The sequence below is a fragment of the Gambusia affinis genome, linkage group LG19, assembly GCF_019740435.1.
Source record: "Gambusia affinis linkage group LG19, SWU_Gaff_1.0, whole genome shotgun sequence".
In the NCBI taxonomy this organism is placed as follows: domain Eukaryota; kingdom Metazoa; phylum Chordata; class Actinopteri; order Cyprinodontiformes; family Poeciliidae; genus Gambusia; species Gambusia affinis.
In genome coordinates this window covers 4,946,185-4,960,795 of record NC_057886.1, presented here as the reverse complement: position 1 = coordinate 4,960,795, position 14,611 = coordinate 4,946,185, and the positions used below count along the sequence as shown (strand labels likewise).

Genomic DNA, 14,611 nt, shown 5'->3' with positions numbered 1-14,611 from the left:
CTGCGCTGATGACCATCTGTTGTACAATTTGTGTCCGTATCTTTTTCTGATCCTATCATTCAACTTCGTGTCTTCCTTCCAGCAGTGTTATGCGAAGCATCTGTTACCTTTGCAGGCTCTGCGGTGAGAGATGGACTTGGTCATGTCCCTGTAGTAGCCCTCCTTGCAGTAGTGACAGTGGCGCCCCGCTGTGTTGTGACGACAGTTGAGGCAGACGCCACCACTCCTGCGGCCGGACAGCTTGTACAGCTCCATGTTGAAGCGGCAGCGGCGGGCGTGCAGGTTGCAGTGGCACGCTGGGCAAAAACAGAGGCAAAAAACTCAATTCCCTGTGGAACAAAGACTCAATATCCTCTGTTGTGAGCCAAAAAAAAAAAAAAGCAAGCAAACATGACATCCCTCTGACACAATGTGGCGTAAAAACTGTGGATTGTTCTAAATGTCTATGAACTACAGATGTCATATTCTAGATCAGTGGTGCCCAAGTTGGTCCTGTAGGGTCGGCATCCCGCACGTTTTAGTTCTCTCCCTGGTAGTAACAACCTTTTCAGCATGTCAATGTTCTTCATAGGCCTTCTAACGAGCCATCATTTGATCCAAGTGCATTAAACCAGGGAGAGAACTAAAACATGCAGGAAGCCGGCCCTCCAGGACCCACTTTGGGCACCCCTGCCCTAGTGGGATGCAAAAAAATCTTTTTTTTTTTGCATCCCACTAGTCACTGTCAGCAGTGATTTGGCCACCCAAGCTAAAACCTACCAAAATCATTGAAAATTCAAAGTTAATCCTAAAATTCCCCAAATGTTATCACCTCAGCATGTCTGTATGTGGAATAACACACAATTGCTTCATAAAATCTCTACACTCAATTGATTTTGTACAAAAAAAAAAAAATTACCTTCACGGTAGCAATATTAGTGATACTGAGAAATTTGTTAAAGATTCCTAATGCGCCCACAAAAAAATCTCAGAATATTCACACCTGACTGTTTTTTGGGAACAAAAACTGGCCAAAATTCGTCTAAAATGTTTTCAAAGAAAAATTCAAAACTAGCCAAATAGCAAATGTTAGCAGAACACACCCAGGTATCAATGTTAGCGATATTGCTTTTTAGAAACTCTGTGATGCTGGGAGAGCTCAGGTGAAACCAGCTGCACACTGTTCTAAAAAAAAACAAAAACAAAACATCCTCCTGCTACTTCCTGTCGTGTTCTTAGTAGTTTCCGCCAGTAGTAACACCCGCCTGTTGATCATGTGACTCATGAGAAGCAGAAAAAAGTTGCAGTTTTGTGAAATGCATCTATTTCGATGAACCACGTCATCCTAGCGCCTAAAATTCTTAATCGGAAAGTGAGTTTTTTTCAAAATTGATGTGTTCTAATTAAGCAAATTTATTTTTGGAATTTCAATTCGTTTTGGGAAACGCAACTATTGTTGTGCTCACCCTCGCATTAGACTTCTGCTATACTTGATGCCATCACACTGTGTCAATTTACAAAGTAAAGAAGAGCTGCATTTTGATGTTTTCTGAAATCCTTATATGTCTCAGTTTAGTTTTATGTGTAAGTTGGCTATTTTTTATTTTTTATTTAACTTCATCACAAAAACATTCTTAAGAGAATCCCTCCACCCTCCCTCATAATACCTCACATTTCGGTAATCTCTCCATCGGTGCATCAGCCTTACCGGCATTACAAAGAGATGCGGGCGATAGGGACGTCACATATGCTGCAGATTTATCAGCGCTGTGAATCACGTAAAAATGGGCTAACACCTGCCATTGGAGAGCAGGGCTGGCAGGTGGTTGGGATTCAGAAACCCTTCCTCTACATTGGGGGGCCGGACACACACACACACACACACACACACACACACACACACACACACGCTCACGCACACCCACACACGCTCACGCACACACAAACACACACGAACACACACGAACACACCCACCGACCACAGAGGTGTTTGGCAGCTGTCATGGGCTTATCTCTCTCACTTCCCTCCCCAAAGCTGATCCAACATGCTCTTTACCAGCTTTGAAGAACTCCCCCCACAGCCCCTCTCAGTGTTTTGCTGGCTTCTTTTCCCAGAGGTTATCTCCACTTAAGGGAAGTGTGAGGAAAAACGCAACAGGGATCTTTTAGTCCTTTTTGTGAGTGGAATGCTGAATGAATCCACAGCAGGGACGTCTCAACAAAGAGATATCTACTGGAACGATGCTTCAACATTCAGAGGATTTAGGCAGATAATTTGCCTGCAGCAGATGCCAGTAGCCTATCTCTTAGCACTGATAATGGATGTGGAGTTTTTAACAAGTTGAAAAACTTAAGAGATTAATCTTGTCTTTCAAATCCGCACTTTCTCACCACCTACTAAGTAATCAAAAGTAGCATACTTTGCAATTTTAAAATACTTTTTTTGCATCCCACTAGTCACATGATTAAGGATGTTACTACTGGCGGAAATGACAAAGAAGAAAACAGAAAGTGGAAGGAGGATCATGGCGCGACAACAAATTTATTCACATATGATTTTAATTGTGTTTCTTATTTAATGGGAACACCATAATTGCAAAGTTGCGGGGCGGTTTTCAACATTAGCGGAATACCGACAAAGTTTTGCGCATATTTCTTTAGTGGAAATTCAGCCACTGTTGATCATTTTGTCTCAATTTAATCCTTGGCTGAGGTCGACTCTTGTTGCTAATGAAGTGCTTTTTCTGAAGCCAGTTGGTTACACTGGATTTTATTAAAGAGTTTATGAATAAAAGGAGCCCAATACATGTCCATGCAACACTTTTCAGATTTTTATTTCTAAAGGATTTGGAAAATTGTGTACAATTTGCCATCTGCTCTACGTTGTATTGGCTTGTCACAAAGAATTACAATAAACCCCTTTGAGTACATTGTTAGCACGGAGCATACACTTCATTTGGATGATGATATATGATATAAATGAGGTTTTGTTGAGTGTTTTTGAGCCTGTGGCAAAATGTCGCTGTGGAACAGCTGTGTGCTGGGATTGGACATCCACACACGCACAAGGTGCCTTTTCTGGATGTGGGTCTATTTGCTTTCGAGAGCCTACTTAGAGCTACGCCGCGCCAATCTATTTATGTTCAAGTGCCATTTTATCAGGCATCGTACAGGGAGACACAGTCACCCCACCGCCTGCTGGATTCGAGTGTTCACTGGGTCTGTACGAGAGGAGGCGGTTTGGGAACTTTTGGATGTGATAAACTCTGATGAAGATTGGGTTTTTTTCAGGCGCCTTCAAAAGAGACTTGAATTAGTAGTGATCTGGAAGGAATTAGTAGTGATCTGAAAGGAAAACAACACTTCTTCCAGAGAATGAGAAGGACTCAATAGCAGCCTGGTTGGTTTTTATCCATTTACTCCCTAACAGCATCTTTTCGCATTCAGTCACTCATATAGGGATCCAATGACGTTTGTCAAATCAAACAGGGTTCGTGTCTCGTCTCGGTGAGATAGGAGTGACATATTTTAGTTGGTTTTAGTGATCAGGACAAACGGAGGAACACATGCAGAAACTGCATTCACTGGGAGAGCACTCTGAACAAACTACAACACTGTTAAAGTGCTTGCATAACACTGTATGTGGGTGTTACTGTGTTATGAGAGTTGATCAAAAACCATCAAGTGCCTTTGCACTTGCTATTCAGAGGTTTCTTTAGCACCTTGTTGAAGCACAGATTTTGTATATATTGCTATGATTTTACAGCTTATATACAGTTCAAATATAGTCACAGCATTTGAGTCACAACTCATAACTGTTATTTTTTTCATTATAACTTTACTGAGATAAACGAACGTGGTCTAGCCTGGCTGCTGCTGTCCAACGCAATTCCGCCCAATTCTCATCTGCCTTCAGTGCGCAGTTCCTTCCATTGACTTGGATTCTCTCTCATAAAGTTTCGACCGGGCCAGTCAGCGAAGAGAAGGAGAAATTGTGAACAATGATGTGGATTTTCTGCACTTTTGGAAGCATAGTTCTTCTTCTGTAGTGTTAGCAATGGCAGCAGAGGAAGTGAAGGAAGCCATTCAACCCATGTTGACCACGCCTCCAACAATTGAGTTAATGCTAACAGCCGCGTCGTTGAACTTGGCACTTCTCTCTCTCTCCAGTAGAGGATGATTGTTTACACCGTAGTCAACTTCCGGTAAGCTAATTACCCATGTCTTGGGTAAACTTTAGCAACTGGGTAAAATTTAAAACTTCAACAAAGTCCAGGTTAAAATCTCTTCCCGTTCGGCTATGAGCAGAAGGAGTTCAGAGTCTCGTGTGTTTCTTATTTATATATTCCATGAGTTTAGCCACATTTAAATTTCTCTATACCACCCCTCCAGGAAATAATTGTTTATCAATAGCAGAGAGTCCAGAACCTCTGTACGAAGTGAAGTGTAGAACAAGGGATGGTTTTTATGATGCCAGGTCAGGGTTAAATGATGGAGATAAAAATAGCAAAGAATAAAACCATTTGAAGGCAGTAAAAGACTTCAGACTGTCTCTGGCTGTGGCTGACACAAGTTAGATTAAATATTCGCGTTATGTGACCCAGACAAAGTCAAAATGTACATCTAATTGCAAATTATTTGCAAGAATTAGCAAGGTTCTTCACCCATCTTGAACAAGCTTGAACTAATTTAAAACAAATTGGCAAAAGCTTCAGTCTCTGGATGTTCAAAGCAAAGACTTCCTCCATAGGTGCCATTACAGCTGCAAAAACTAATGCATACATAAAATACATTTTGTTTGTGTTTCTAGCTTAAAATGCCTCAGAGGAATAAAGACTCTTGCGAGGTTCAACAACCCAGATTTCCACGATAGGGTAACTTTTCCCTCAATCTGTCGTTCAATAACCGGCCACTTCAAAGCATAACTATAAATCCTGTCGTCAAACGTAAAATCTACCTAAAGTCAGTAATCTAAAATCACTTTCCGTAATCAGACATCCCAGGATTCCCAAAGTGCTCTAACGTCCAAGAATTTATCATGAAAACATAAGCTTAGCTTGTGTAGCTATAAAGTCACACCCTTCTTTACAAGCTTGGCTTAACATTTTGTTCTTGAACAACCATAAAAATCTAAATGAAAATATAAAACTGTATTCCTCATTAAAAAAAAATATATTAATTTTGAGTTTCTGTACAAATTTATATCAGTGGCTCTTAACCTTTTTTTCTGAATGGCCTTCTCTTCTACCCCCCGAGCTGTCTGCAAGGCCACGTCTCACACACTTATGAATAAAGGTTAGGACAATAACCCTCTAATTATTATTTTTTTTATTATTATTTTAGTCGTACCAAAAGAATTTCTCTTTGCTTTGGCAATATTTAGTCAGTATGATTCAGCTTCAAACAAGGTGAGTTTGTAAGTGGAGATTTTCTTTGGCGCCTGTGATGAAAAATACAAAAAAATGCCAAACTGACTTAAAGACTTGTCATTTCACAAACATGCTTGATGCAGTTCTGTGTGTAACAGCAGCAAGTAGTGCAATTAAATCCAACACCTTCAGAAAAATATGAAGAAGTTCTTATTTTATCACATTTTTCACAAACTACAGTTTAGGAGTTTAGCTTTTGTACAGGGAAATCAAAATAAAAGCTGTATAAATAAAAGAGTACATCCTCTGCTGCCATTGCTAAAAGTACATTATTGTGTTGCAATGTCCTATTCAAAGTCCAGATTTAAATCCAGTCGCACTTTTGTCAAACTCCCTCTCTGTCCAATCTGACTGAGACTGTGCTACTTTCCAAATAGGGTTAGGTAACAATTTCAGTCGCTATGGAAACCTGTCACAGTTAAACTCCAAAGGACTTACAGCTCTAACTGCAATGAAAGCTGCTTTTACAGTGATTTACCTCACTGAAAGTAGAGGCACCTCTAATGTTATCTTTTTTTTTCTAGTAGAAAAAAAAAAGGCTTTTCTCCAATTATTCCCTGCTATGTTTTTCGGTAACCGGCCAAAATGTGAAAAGGTTCAAAGGGTGTGAATATTTTTGCACATATGCTAACCATTTTTACAGACTCTCTGCCATAATGGCCCACCCAGGAGATTGCTGTTTGGCGCAGAAACTCCCTGCTTGGGAATCAAAGCAGGATATAATAATCATCAGCTGATAAACTCGCAGCATTATTAATAGTTGTCTTCATTTTCCTTTGTTGTATTTCACTATTAACCCGCATCTTAAACTCTGCCTGCAAATTACGCAAGAATGCTAAATTACTCTAAAGGTGCGTTCTTGTTTTGTCGTGCCTCTCAAATTACAGTCACTAATTGTTATGGCTTTCACAAAAACAGGCAGTACTGTTGCAAAGCAGTGCATTTTTTTCTATCTTTATTCTTCGCCCCTGAGCGGCCAAAGCATCGGCTGCCGCCTGACGTGCGAATCCCCCACAGTAAACATTTCAATAGTACATCACTGCGGCAGCTGTGATTTTCACGAGGACAAAGGCAACAAAAGGGGTCCGGGCAACAAGTTCTCCAGATGATGATGACTCACTTTACAGGTTTGCGGACTGCTTTTGATGACTCCAGAAGAAAATGTAAACAGCGAAGGAAAAGCAACTGTAGCTGAACAGAGAGATTTCTATCTCTCACATAACAGATAGCATTTGTGCGAGGGCCTCCTGCCCTCCAACTGCAGCGTCACATAAATATGTAAAGTATGAAAACATCGAGCCGACGCACGCTCCGTGTTTCTCTTTAGTCTGGCCATAAAGTGTGGTGGTAACAATAACTGTGCTGGGGATTTTCGTAAGCTGGAATTCCTGGCGAGGAAGTCAGTGAGATGTTGCTGAACATAAAGTCCTCCCCCGTCTTTAAACTGTGTGACTATTGAGCCGATCTCTATCAAAAGCTAGTTTATTTTGAGATCAATATGGCGGAGTTTGCAGTATCCTGCGGCGTCGTGACAGAGTATGTCACTTTCTCGTCCTGTTTCATATTAGTCTTCATATAAGCGGTATTTAGAAGAAAGACTTAGTTTCTTCTAAATGTCTGGTCATTGAAACCTCAGGGACGTTTCCTCTGAATCCAAAATGGCTGACAAACAGCCATACTTGTTGAACACTCGAGGAAGATCCTGTCAGTCCTTCTATTCTACAAGAACCCAGCTAATAGAAATATGATGGAATGCGCCAACTTGTAAATACTTTCATTTGTCTAGTTTCAAACAAAGTCTATTGTGAATAAGGAGCCATTTTACGATGCATAAAGTGGACGTCAATCATCGTCAAGTATATTTATGACTTTGGTCATACAATTGGTTAATCTTTTCTTGTGACTGTTTTTCGTAGTAGAACCAGTGCATGTTTGCTATATTATATATGAAAATTATTTACAAACAGTATTGTGTAGTATGGCTGTATTTATCATTTATTGTGATAAATTTCTCATCATGATAGAAATGTAGATTTATCGTTGTCACAACACATTCTAATTAACAATGTTTACAACTCCCCGACACTATTGTCAGGATTGATAGTCTCATTATTTTCTCTGCTGTTTGTTCAACGAAAGCATCAATGAATACGGATAAATGTGAAAACACAGTTGCCGTGCGAAGTTTAGTGATACACATCAAGCTTCTTCTGTTTTGATGTTTTATTTTCTGCTTTATTTACTTCTTTTTATTATTATCACCATTATTTTTTTTTTCTCTTTGCATCATTTTATTCCATTGCGTTATTGTGTTGTACAGCACTTTGGTGCAGTCTTAGCCTGTTTTTGAAAGGGCTTTATAAATACATTTGACATTGACATTGAGACATCGGTGTCGTAAAGAAGCAGATTACAAATGAGAACGTTTTTCAAAAGCACTGTTTGTGTTTGTGGGGCTATTATTGCTTTGACCCACAGTCGCGGTCATGCAGTGACCTACAAAAAGACGTAATAAATAGAACTTATCCTCATTTTTAATCATTTTCTCAGCAGTAGATAAAACTTTAAGTGCATATCACCCACCCCTTCCTACATATGGAGCAGCTTGTCAACACCTTAGCCTCATGCAAACCCAAACCACACATATAGTGAATGCCTTCTAAAGTCTGACTAACAGGTTTACATGGTGACTTCAGTGTTTGAGGACTCTTTCTCATTGTTTTGTCACCAAAGTTGTATGATAAGACTCTCTTAGCTGGAAATAAAGATTCCAGCGAGGCAGAGAGTTTATGCTTTCCTCCTGTGATGTGGTATTATGAGGAAGTACCTCCTTAATATTTCTGGAGGAGCCTAAGGCAACATCAATAATCACAGTAATCTGCAGCTTCAGTCTGTGTGGGCCTTGGGATTAAAGGAGCATTCTTAATAATTTAGTGCTGTGTTGTAAATGCATGTCAGGAGAACAAATTTCTAGCAAAACTAGAAGCAGGAATGTCTATTTTAATTCCCCCAGGAAGCGTGTTTGACTGGCTGTTCTCTTAAGTTATCACATACATTTTTCCACATGTTTGGTGTCAGAGAGATTGTTTATGTATTGGCTCTGAAGGAGCCAATATGAAAACAATCAAGTATCAGCAACGTGTTTAAGAAGTCAGTGGTTTAAGAAGCTGTTTAATAGGACTATTGAGATATGTCAGTGTTTCATTCAGACTGAGATATGGGGTGCCATTAGAGAAGCATTGAAATAAGAGAAAATAATGAGGATTAATTTTTCGAAGTAAAATTTTTTGCCAGGTTATTCATTTATAAATTACAGTTTCAAAGTAAATATTTGGTTAGCTAGCTAAACATTTAGCTAGCTAACTAAGAAGAGGCATTTCACAAGTTAATACTAAGCTAGCTAAATATTTAGGTAAATTTATAAATGAATGAATAACACTGAAAATATCACGTTGAAAAATGAAATGTACTTTTTTTTGCCTCTTATGACAGTCTAAGTGACACCAGAAAAATTCTAGTTAATTTTTGACTGCAACTTTCTAAATCGCACTCCAAAGTAAGAGGGAGCAGGACTTTTAGTAGATACCAGAAAGATTAAATGGAGCACAGCAAAATTGCTCTGTTTTAATGGTTTGACCTCTCTACTAGAACATACTGGAATTAGAAATGTTGACAGCTTTTTGGGAAGCTTTGATTTAAAGCAGGTATCTACATTTTCATAGGGGATGATATAAATGAAAAATTGTGTTTAATATGAAAAAAAGTTGACACTTACTGCATTGAATTATTGTGCGGAGGTGTTGACTGAGGTGTTGCACATTGAGAACAACGCTGTGACCAAAACTCTCCTATATAGTGAGGAGGCATTCACAAACGATCCGATTCTTCTTAACGGCTCTTTACTAAGAACGATAGGACTGGAGCCTCACTGAGCCGTTCTTTGTTTTTGTGATGCTCTGTGTACACTGCAGTAGCTATTATTATTTTATTTAATTAAAATCCACATATTTTCATATATATATCCGATATATAATTGAAAATATTACTAAAATCATTGAGTGCGATACTGTATATTGGCACTTTTTATGAGCTGGATGTATTATTATACCTCTGGTATAAACTGATTCTATAAGACTTAGCCATTTGTGGTGCAAAAATCCAGAAAGTAACCCTGAACCTGGTTTGCATCATGCTGATCATTTGATACAGTTGTGGTCAAAAGTGTACATACACTTGTAAAAAATCATAATGTTATGGCTGTCTTGAGTTTCCAATAAGTTCTACAACTCTTATTTTTCTGTGATAGAGTGATCGGAACACATACATGTTTGTCACAAAAAACAGTCATAAAGTTTGGTTCTTTCATAAATTTATTACGGGTCTGCTGAAAATGTCACCAAATCTGCTGGGTCAAAAATATACATACAGCAACAAAATATGTCAATTTTGGTGATGTAGCGAGTTATGTCAATCAAATTAGCTTCATGTCATGGCCTCTTCACTTCTTCTAAGTGATTCTGATTGACTACAGCTGTTGACTTCTCATGAGCCCATTTAAATAGGGCTCATTTGACCCAGTGATTAGACTCAGCTACAAAAGCTACAATGGGAAAGTCAAAGGAACTCAGTGTGGATCTGAAAAAGCGAATTATTGACTTGAACAAGTCAGGGAAGTCACTTGGAGCCATTTCAAAGCAGCTACAGGTCCCAAGAGCAACTGTGCAGACAATTATACGCAAGTATAAAGTGCATGGAACAGTTGTGTCACTGCCATGATCAGGAAGAAAACGCAAGCTATCACATGCTGCCGAGAGGAGATTGGTCAGGATGGTCAAGAGTCAACCAAGAATCACCAAGAAGCAGGTCTGCAAGGATTTGGAAGCTGATGGAACACAGGTGTCAGTCTCCACAGTCAAGCGTGTTTTACATCGCCATGGACTGAGAGGCTGCCGTGCAAGAAAGAAGCCCTTGCTCCAGAAAAGGCACCTTAAGACTCGGCTGAAGTTTGCTGCTGATCACATGGACAAAGATAAAACCTTCTGGAGGAAAGTTCTCTGGTCAGACGAAACAAAAATTGAGCTGTTTGGCCACAACACCCAGCAATATGTTTGGAGGAGAAAAGGTGAGGCCTTTAATCCCAGGAACACCATGCCTACTGTCAAGCATGGTGGTGGTAGTATTATGCTCTGGGGATGTTTTGCTGCCAGTGGAACTGGTTCTTTGCAGAAAGTAAATGGGATAATGAAGAAGGAGGATTACCTCCAAATTCTGCAGGAAAACTTAAAACCATCAGCCCGAAGGTTGGGTCTTGAGCGCAGTTGGGTGTTCCAACAAGACAATGACCCAAAACACACATCAAAAGTGGTAAAGGAATGGCTAAACTAGGCTAGAATTAAGGTTTTAGAATGGCCTTCCCAAAGTCCTGACTTAAACCCCATTGAGAACATGTGGACAGTGCTAAAGAAACAGGTTCATGCAAGAAAACCATCACATTTAGCTGAACTGCACCAATTCTGTCAAGAAGAGTGATCAAACATTCGACCTGAAGCTTGCCAGGACCTTGTGGATGGCTACCAAAAGCGCCTAGTTGCCGTGAAAATGGCCAAGGGACATGTAACCAAATACTAATGTTGCTGTATGTATATTTTTGACCCAGCAGATTTGGTGACATTTTCAGCAGACCCATAATAAATTTATGAAAGAACCAAACTTTATGACTGTTTTTTGTGACAAACATGTATGTGTTCCGATCACTCTATCACAGAAAAATAAGAGTTGTAGAACTTATTGGAAACTCAAGACAGCCATAACATTATGATTTTTTACAAGTGTATGTACACTTTTGACCACAACTGTATTAACAGCACCTTACCTAAAAGAAGAGGCTTTTTTTTTTTTTACCCTTAGATCAATTAAGAAGAGACATTTCACAGGTAAACAATCCGGGTGTAAAGTGTCATGGTGATGTCATCACTATTTTCTTTAGACAAAGGCTCCAAAAACAACCTCTGACTTCAGACTTTCCAGGACCTTCTTGTGGTAGAACAGTCAAACGTTTGCTACAATTGCCATTTACGAGTTGATGTTAGTACAATTGTCCTGCTGTGAGGTCTAATAAAGACGTCTTCAAGCCGGCAACCCTCCTAGTCTAATTGCACGCTGCTCACATGTTGATTATTAGATATAAAATGTGTGCCTTGCCTCTCAGTCATGAAAGTTTGCCTCTGGTCTGTCTGCAAACAGCCTCCCCACTGTGTGCGAATTAGTCTCGTCGTAGACTTTGCAGGCTGAGTCCCACCGTGCAGAGGGGGCTAATGTCATGGTGGTGGAGGGGGCGGAGGGGCTGGAGTTTCCTTTCTTTATGAGCGCTGCTCTGTGATCTCTGATGGGGATCAATTAGTTGAGCAATCAGCCCGCCCTGAGCTTTTGTGTGAGCAACTGCTTGTAAACAGTTTGGTTGCCTGGAGAACAGGGAATGCACTGGCTGAACATAAACAGCCACCCAAGTCAGGATTGGCTGAGGTAGCTCTCTGGGCTCTTTCTCAGCCCCATGGATGTCATTAGATAATGCAAAGTGACATCAGCCCATGCGCGGGGCAATTAGCAAAAGATTAGCTTTGCAATCATCGGTGTGGGTTAAGTTGTTAGAGGGATTTCTGACAGGAACGGGAGTTTTCATTACCAGGCTTTAAAGTAGCTCTTCGATCACTCCACCAGTTGACCAGGCTAATAAATCTTGTTGGCTCTGACGATTATACTTTATACATGATAGGTTCTGTCAAAAAAAATTTAATAAAAATATCCCATTGTCTACATTGTCTGTGACTCAATCTGCTCTGAATTATGACTTGTTCTACTTGCAGAAACAAAAGCTCTGACGATTTCTAGAGGCTGGAGCTTGTAATTGTGCAATCTGTAATGACTGGAGTTATTCACTTTCCTCTCTAAGCAGCCACTGATAGACGCTGCCAAAGATAACACGCCTTCTTTTATGAATAATAATGCATAGTGGCCAGCATATCAGCCAATTTATTCTCTTGTTTAAGGGCTGGGAGATGGTAGTGGGCGTATGCTCCTTGTCCAGTTTGCTGGAAAGGATGCAACAAGTTCCCCTGAGATCTTTGCTGCATGTCAGCCATCTTCTACCACACTTTGGTCTTATTTTGATACAATACAGTAATACATTATAGCTGCAATGCTACGGCAGAAAGAGACTCAAAGTTAAGGATTTACAGTATCTTGAAAATGTTACTTTTTTAAGTCAAACTACAAACTTGGATGTATTTGTATTGTGATTTTAATGTATGTGCAAAAAACTGTCTCTACCAGCTCTACATATCTAGAAATTGAAACCTAAAACAACCCAACAGAATAGCTGAAGAACATCTTTTTCAAATTCTGACAAAGATTCTCAGATTAAGGTCTTAATTCTCACTGGGCCATTCTCTCGACACCACTAAATAAAGTCCAAGCAACTGGAATCTGTAAGAAATGACTTGATTCAGAAACAGAGTCAAGCTATGTATAACTTAGTCGTGTTTTTAATATAGCTGCTCAGTTTGTCAAAGAACATTAGTGAGCTGTCTGGGCAAGCAGACTATTAATCAGAGCAGCAGCCAAGAGGCCAATGGTCACTGTAGAAGACAAGCTTGAGAAGTTAGAAACAATGCACTCCGAGGACTTTTTAAGAGTCTGTAAAACACATAACACTGGGTAGGGATCATCCCTGGCATGACATGAAAACTGGCATTATCAAACGCTCACTATCCAATCTTGACGCTTGAAAGACAAAAGATGAAAAGGTTGCTCTCTGGCAAAAATGTTAGAGACATACCCCCAAAAGACTTCTAGTTGCAATCATCTCTATAAAGGTTGACTCAGGAGGCTGAAAACCTATCATGAACTCCCATCACAGTTACATCACAACTCCCATCAACTGTGAAATCTCTCTGCTAACTTCTTCTTTCTTGCCATCTTTCCCAGATAACGAGGTTTTGTCCCTGTCTCCAGCTAGATTTTCAAAGGTCTATCCCTCACAAGACTGCAAGACCTGGCAACATCACTGATTGTGTGCCTAAGGATTGTGCAAAGGAACTCCGGGATGTGCTCATAGATGTCTTTAACATCTCTCTTAGTCAGGCTTTCGTGCTCAAGTGGTTCAAGGGTACCAGTAAAGAAGGCCTCTCCATCTTGCTTTGACGACTACCACCTTGTGGCATTGACCCCCATTATCATGAAGTGCTTTGTCCAGTCATCCAGTACATCAAATCTGCCCTCCCTTGTTCGACAGACCCATACCAGTTTGCATACCAGGCAAGAGGTGTGCTGTGGTGGCGTAGGGGATAGCACGACCCACATTTGGAGGCCTTGAGTCCTCGATGCGGCCGTCGCGGGTTCGATTTCCGGACCCGGCGACATTTGCCGCATGTCTTCCCCCCCTCTCTCTCCTCCTTTCCTGTCAGCCTACTGTCATATAAGAGACACTAGAGCCCACAAAAAGACCCCCTGGTGGGGAGAAAATAAATAAATAAATAAATGAATACCGTAGGTCTAGTCAAGATGGGATTTCAACTGCCCTCCATTCAGCCGTCACTCGCCTTGACACTAAACACTCCTATTTGAGGATGTATTTCTTGGACGTTAGTTCAACTTTTAACACTAAACTGGACAGTTAAGGAATGAAAACCTCTCTGTGCAACTCGCTGCTCGACTTCTTGGCCAGGAGACCACGGTCAAGAAGACCGAGGCATTCTGAACACGGAGGTACCTCAAAGATGCCTTCTGAGCACCCTACTTTTACTTGCACACCAACATACAACAGCAACCTCTGACAAAATCTGATGCAAGTCAACGAGTCAAACTACAGGTGCGGTGCAGAGACCACAATCACTCTCTCAATGTGGCGAAGATGAAAGAGATTGTTGTTGACTTATGGAGAAATGCCACCCAGCATTTCCTGGCCAGAAAAGCTCATCAGTGCCACTTCCTTCAGAGACTGAGAAGAGCCAGACCACCAGTTCTTATTGTGACCCAAAATCATGACTAAAACACATAGAAGAGCCTTCTTCTAAAAGTCTAAAAATGCCCAAAAAGTTCAAGGTACGTAAAAAAGGCCGTTGATACTATTTTAGTAGTAAAAACTAGTAATTTTTTATATGTTTCCACTTTTTGTTTGATGACTTGTGCCTTTTCTCTCGAGAACT

At 40.3% G+C, this 14,611-nt stretch overlaps 1 protein-coding gene across 2 annotated transcripts in view; it reads right to left on the bottom strand.

Moving 5' to 3' along the window:
- ntn1b (netrin 1b) overlaps positions 1-14,611 on the bottom strand; it is a 64,730-nt gene that overhangs the window by 28,661 nt on the left and 21,458 nt on the right. For both annotated transcript variants that reach the window (XM_044100528.1, XM_044100529.1), the window contains exon 3: positions 108-296. In XM_044100528.1, the coding sequence (XP_043956463.1) occupies positions 108-296 (189 nt within the window). The remainder of the gene's footprint in view (positions 1-107; positions 297-14,611) is intronic.